This window comes from Olea europaea, chromosome 18 (genome assembly GCF_002742605.1).
Source record: "Olea europaea var. sylvestris chromosome 18, O_europaea_v1, whole genome shotgun sequence".
In the NCBI taxonomy this organism is placed as follows: domain Eukaryota; kingdom Viridiplantae; phylum Streptophyta; class Magnoliopsida; order Lamiales; family Oleaceae; genus Olea; species Olea europaea.
In genome coordinates this window covers 12,197,377-12,203,874 of record NC_036254.1, presented here as the reverse complement: position 1 = coordinate 12,203,874, position 6,498 = coordinate 12,197,377, and the positions used below count along the sequence as shown (strand labels likewise).

At 32.4% G+C, this 6,498-nt stretch overlaps 1 protein-coding gene across 1 annotated transcript; it reads right to left on the bottom strand.

The window, feature by feature from the left end:
* Positions 1–1,184: 1,184 nt before the first annotated feature.
* On the bottom strand, positions 1,185–2,862 carry LOC111366478 (probable indole-3-pyruvate monooxygenase YUCCA8). Its single transcript, XM_022987227.1, has 2 exons — positions 2,097–2,862; positions 1,185–1,986 (listed from the first exon to the last, which is right to left on the bottom strand). Exons 1-2 carry the CDS (start codon positions 2,760–2,762, stop codon positions 1,390–1,392), a joined length of 1,263 nt encoding a protein of 420 aa, XP_022842995.1. The 5' UTR covers positions 2,763–2,862; the 3' UTR covers positions 1,185–1,389.
* Positions 2,863–6,498: the final 3,636 nt, after the last annotated feature.

Sequence of the window (6,498 nt, the reverse complement as noted above, 5' to 3'; positions counted from 1 at the left end):
TATAATTTCAAATACTTTAAACCTTGGCCCAAACATTCAATTCAGTAGAACTTGTGTTTCCATCCTTAATTTTTGACGACCACATCCCCAAATTATTAACTGTTGCACACGGATCTTTTTAGTTATTCAATGTAGCCGATTATTTCTATCAAAAAGACAGAGAAAAGGAAGAAAGGAGTAGGGGAAGAATTTAGTTAAAATGGGCTTGGCAAGCTGGAGATGTTTTGGTCTAAACCAGTGTTTTCCAGTTAAATGAGTTAGTATTAAGGAAAAATACACAACTACTAGACAATAAGAATCACATATTATAATTAAAAATTTTATAAAATAGTTTCAAAAATCAGGTGGTAAATATAATATCATAATATTAAATATACATATGTACAATCGGCATACATTATCCTCACTACCTGGGCGGGCGTTGGGGTTGGGATGTGGGAGAAAATAATGTGCGCAATGAGGATGATGTATGTCGATTGTATATATGTATATTAGTATATTGTATTTACCACTTGATTTTTGAAATTATTTTATAAGATTGTTAATTATGAAATGTGATTCTTATAGTCTAATAGTTACGTATTTTTCGCTTGGTTCTATTTACAGGTTTAGTAAAAGGCCCTACACATTTGGGCCATCAATTCATTATCAAAATACACGGCCCAGCTAAAATGTTCGGCCCAGCAGAAGCAGTGGGCCGAAGAAATGGTCTGACCTCCACATAAATAGGGTTGGTTTGCTTATATTTGGTTCAATTAAGGGTAATGAATTGTATAGTGATTTAGGGCTCATTTGACATGATTTTTGAAAAGATAATATGAACTTTTGAGATTCAAACGCAGATTTTGAACTCGTTTGGCAAATTTTATTAAAGTGTTTCTTATAATTAAGAGAGTTTTTAGAGAAAGTTAGTCAAATGTGACTTTTTCTAAAAGTACTTCTAAAATAAAAAGTTATTTTAAAAATTAGTTTTCAAATAAAAATTAAGGTAGCTTTCCACACCCATATGAATTCTATGAGTGAAGGATATTCACTTCGTTTGTTTGCCATTTGACATTTTAAATGGCACTCTGAACAAAAATTAAATGAAACTTTACAACAGTCGTGGAAACAGATAAATTTACGCTTGGAGAAAAGAAAAACATTTTTTCTTTGAAATAAATAAATGTTCAACTCCACAAAAATCACTAATGAAAAAAGTAAGGAAAAGCCTCATCATCCTTCTGAGTATTCAAGATGCCCAATAATAAAACGTGGGATCTTTGGAGAGGGCTAATCTCTATGCTATATGTTATACATTATTCTGAACACAAACTATCTTTTACCATGTAAGTTGAGAAAAGATGAAAAAGGAAATGAAAATAGAAGGAAATTTCCATTCCCAATTGATCAAAATGTCGAAATGCATCTTCGGTGAGTCGGGACTTTCTGCTTTTTCTGCTTCAAATCCTCTTTCCATACTTTGGCAATATCTTGTGAAATTTTTGTAGCATCTGCAGATGCACCAGATAGTCCTTTCCTTGTAAATCCAGCAGCATACAATCCAGCCTTTCCTTTCCATCCATTAGGAAATGGTGCCTCTGGGAACCCGTTCTTTGAGAAGAATTCAGTTTCCTGTAGCCAGTAAGGAACATTACTCTGGTATCCAGTAGCCAAAACAACTGAATCAATTTCGAGCCGTTCACCATTGACAAGCTCGACCATTCCACACGAGATCCTCTTGATCCCAGGGACTACCTTTAGTTCTCTGGATCTGATCTTTTCAAGTGCACCAATGTCTAGAACAGGGGTTTTTCCTTGAGTGTTCTTTAGCTCCAATGGACCGACTGATGGCCGTTTTAGACCGTATTTCTCAATGTTTCCAAGAATCATCCATGTTAAGAATAGCAAAATCTTGTCAACCAGCCATACTGGTAGCCACTTGAGCATAAACATTGCCAGCTCAAAACTAGACTTGCCAAATATTTCTTGTGGCAATACATGAACCTGATGAACAAAAAACATGAGATTAGTCACATCAGAATCTAAACATTCAAATTCATTTCTTTCAGAAAAATAAAAGAATGAACTGGACATAATATGTCTATTAAACTTACCGAGCTACGAACAACCATTGAAGGCTTGGCATCATGGTTGCAGAGATCAAGAGAAACTTCCATGCCTGAATTTCCACATCCTACGACAAGAACATTCTTCCCTCTGAAATTTTCACCAGATTTATAATCACTGGCGTGAATAACTTCACCACCAAAGTTTTGCAAACCTTCAATTTCCGGCATAACTCGCTCGGCATTTTCCCCCGTTGCCACCACGAGCCATTGACAAATGTATTCAACCTCAGACCTAGTGGAGCCATTAGTCGAAACAGTCTTAACTCTCCACGAACGGCAACCCTCATCGTATTTAGCTGACTCCACACATTCATTGAATTGTGGTTTGATATTAAAGTGGCTAGCATATGACTCCAGGTAATCTATGAACTGTTTCTTGTCGGGGTACTCAGGATAGTGTCCGGGAAATGGGAATTTAGGCAGCTGGCAGAATTGTTTAGGGAGATGAAGTTTTAAGCGATCATAAGTGTGCTTTTGCCACAAAGATGCAATGCAATCTGCTCTTTCTAACAGGACATAAGGCACACCTTGTTTTTTAAGGCCGGCTGCCACTGCCAGGCCTGACGGACCAGCCCCGACGATGACAGGACCATTCACCCAAACACATCTGGGTGCCAAGAAATCTTGATTCGAAAACGAAAAGCTAAGCATTTTTCCTTGTTGTTTTTCCTCAAAGGATTCAAATTGACTAAAAATGTAGTTTAGATATGTAAATTTGGTGTTGAGGGTATGATGAAGAGATTTAGATAGGCAGAAGAAGTTGGAGAAATTTGTAAGAGAAACAGTTGAATTTGTTTGACGAGACAGAATGGGGATGAAGGGGCCTTAAATAGAAGAGGCAACATGAATCAAGAAAAATGCATGTGACCAGTTAATGAGTTCAAATTTAAAATTCTCACACCATAACCCAAATTAGTCTACCTTGTATTATTTTAAAAGATGCATTATGATTAAATCATTATTTATATTATTAATTCTTATTTGATTATAATATGATTATAATTGAAGTGGGGTTTCCGTTTCACTTATTTTTAAGTTACTTTTTTTAATTATGTAGCTTTCAGAATTATTGTAGTTTTGTTTAATGGAAGATATAATAAAGAATTAAAAAATAATCATATCAAAGAGGTTTCATTATTTCTTAATTTCCTTCAATAATAGAAATGAAAAGGAAAATAAAGAATAAATGAGTGCAAGTTGATTCGGGAAATCATAACCCATTCTAACTCAATCATTATTCACCAATACAAATATGATTATCATACCCTTTTTTATACTTGCTCTATATAAATTTTTTGAATGAGAATAGAACATTAATTTTGAAGAATTAATGGTTATTGAGATTAATAATAAGAGAATGACTGAGTTGTTAAGAGCATCCCTAAGGGACTTGATTTTTTAAATCAATCATGCTACAAGTACAAATTTTCTTTAAAAAAAACTTTATAGACAATACATGGCGCAACATTATTGGAAAATGGGAAAAAAAGAAAAAAGAACAGTCTACTTACATTTTGCCACGTCATTTTTGGTATAAATTCTGTTAAATTTTTCTTGTATTCATGACTTTATTGTTTTTCAATAGCATATTCTATAATTTAGAAAACATCTATAAAAATTTAGATAGTAAAAATTATTAATTATTCCAATAGGCTCTTAATATATAATACTTAATTTTGCGGAACTATAAATAAATTTTTATTGTTGTTCCATATCTTTTATTTTCATTAACTTCTCTCCAAATTATTATATTATTTTTCTCTATTGAAAATTAGAATACTTTTAATGCATTTAATAATTATAAAAAGTATGTTTGACTTTTCAAATTTAGAGTCACTGTCAAACTCATTTTGTAAATTAAAATTTTAATATAAATAGTCACTTGAAACATAATTTTAATGGTCAATTCTTCAAAATATAAAGTATCTTATTTTAAAGGGTCTTTTGAAGATATTTTAAAAATTTCGATAAACTTAAGAACCCAATCTCAAATTTTTTGATGCAATAAAAGAATGAAATTTTTTTTAATACTCCCAAAGTTATTAAAAGCCGTGGTCCCCGTCACTATTTAATTATTATCATATTATTCAATAATTCAATGTCTCACGCCTTGCTGGCAGCCGCATTGTAGGAATTCGATTCCTAAAATATGGAATTAAACTCCTTGTAGGCGCAGTGTATAGACAGCTCTTGTTCCCTGGCCTGATGGGACACATCCCGAGATTTACATCCCTCACAAAACTTTAGGGGCGGGACGGTGGGGGTCCTCAAAGTCAGGGTTCAACCTTTTTACATAGAGGCTGATGCTTACGTGGCAACTAAGAAAGCTGACTTGGATAAATGGATAAACAACGGAGTGTAGGGCGAGTGGTGTAGCCTATAGGTGTTGTCAGAATCCGTTTTGGCAACCTTTGGACGAAAAGCAGAACTATTACATTACACAAATTTGAGAGTTATTTATAAACGATTTAAATTATAAATAAATAAAAATAAATGATTGATAAGTGAATAATACTTATAAATTTTACGAAATATATAGATTATTTACGAATTATGAACAATTTATAGCGATAACCAAACGAGAGCACTAAATAATATAAAGAATTATATTTCTCTCCAATCAAGATGTATTATAATTAAGGGGAAGGAGAGTTATGGGCTGCAAAGACCTTTCCTCGTGACCTACTGATCACATTAATCAACTGCACAGTAAAATGAATATGATTTTAACCGAGTTGGGTGTACAGAACCCCAACTTACAGATCTCTTACAGAGGTCTCACACATGGGTGGGATCAAAATTTTTTGTCATTTTTTTATTACATCAGGTCCCGTAGTGGGGCCGACCCTTTATAAGACTTCTGGTTTTCTTTCGTAAGAACAAGTCTGTACATATATGGTTTTCTCTCTTTTTGTATCGTGTTGCACTTTTTCATAATTTAGTTTATAGCTTATTAAATAATCTTTAATTTGACACGCGTTATTGCTAAACAAAACCCTTTTCAACATTTTTGTTCATTGGATATCATGATTATTAGAATTTAGAACTTTAGCATTTAGGCTCTTACTTGTATGTATTTTAGAGGGTAAAGATTATTTTGTAACAACGTTAATTAACAGCTTTAAGATTAAAAAGATTAAAGGACGGTGCCAATTAGAGTTTATGCATGTGATTGAAACCTTGGTTTGATGGAGTCTCTCCTTTTCATGAAAGATTGCTAGCAATGGCTTTGGATTTGGTACAGTCATCCTTCCATCTTTAATCTTGCACCCCCTATTCAATTTTAAAAACAAGACCTCCTATTCATGCATGCAACAAAAGGGGAAATCGATAAGCACTTTCTTTAAAAAAAAATAAAAATAAAAATTGAATACTTGAATTATAAGAAAATTAAAATTAAAATCAATTTTATACGTAGCTAGGGATGTAAGCTATGCAAAAATAAAAATATAAATTGGGAAAACAAAATTAGAGACGATAAGGTCCTGAGATCAAGTTTCAATGCCACCCACAAATTGAAAATTATGCACATGTTAAGTTTTGATGAGAAAATAATGAATAAATACATAAATTGAAAATAACTTTTAAATGATATATATTCATGGGTTTCTCTAATAACTTATGTTTTTAGGTCAAGTGATTCAACATGGTGGTAGAGTAAGCTAAGGTATTGAGTTCAAGATTACAATATTTTCATTATGAATAAGAAATAAGATTACAATGTTGATATCGTACTACGATGTGTATAATACTAAAAACAGCTCTCTAAACAATCGATTACATATGCTTAGATATTTAAGAAAGGCAAAAGGTGTCTAAAAAAGTTGGTGATAGTCGCATACAAGTATACAATATAATTACATTTCGAGTTGGTTATAAGATTTTGAGTGCTCAATATGAAATTTTAAAGCGAGCATTTTGTTTTCTCAAATTTGTTTTCGTAATACATGTTCTGATTTTTTAAAGTACCCTTATAACACTTAAAACATTGTCGTCTTTGAGCTCCCAGCCTAGATTGGACTCCTCGTCAAACTTACAAAGATGGTCAAATCCCGGTTGAAAAAAAAAAGTGTAATATACTAATCTCCATGCGGTGTTCAACACATTTACCTTGTTCAGAATTATAAATCATAATTCTATTTCACGGAAAGCTATCAATTGAAAGAAAGAAAAAACATTTAAAAATATGCAAGATTCATAGACGTTCGTTTCAATATGAGACTATATCATCTAATTCAGCATGAACAAAAAGATCTATAGGAGAAAATCATACTCTTATCTTCTCTGACCTCTCTTTCTCTCTCTTTGATGATAATGATAAATCTTAACTACAGTTCCCTATTGTGGTAATAATTAGAATTGACAATAAATAAGCTCAACAACTTAA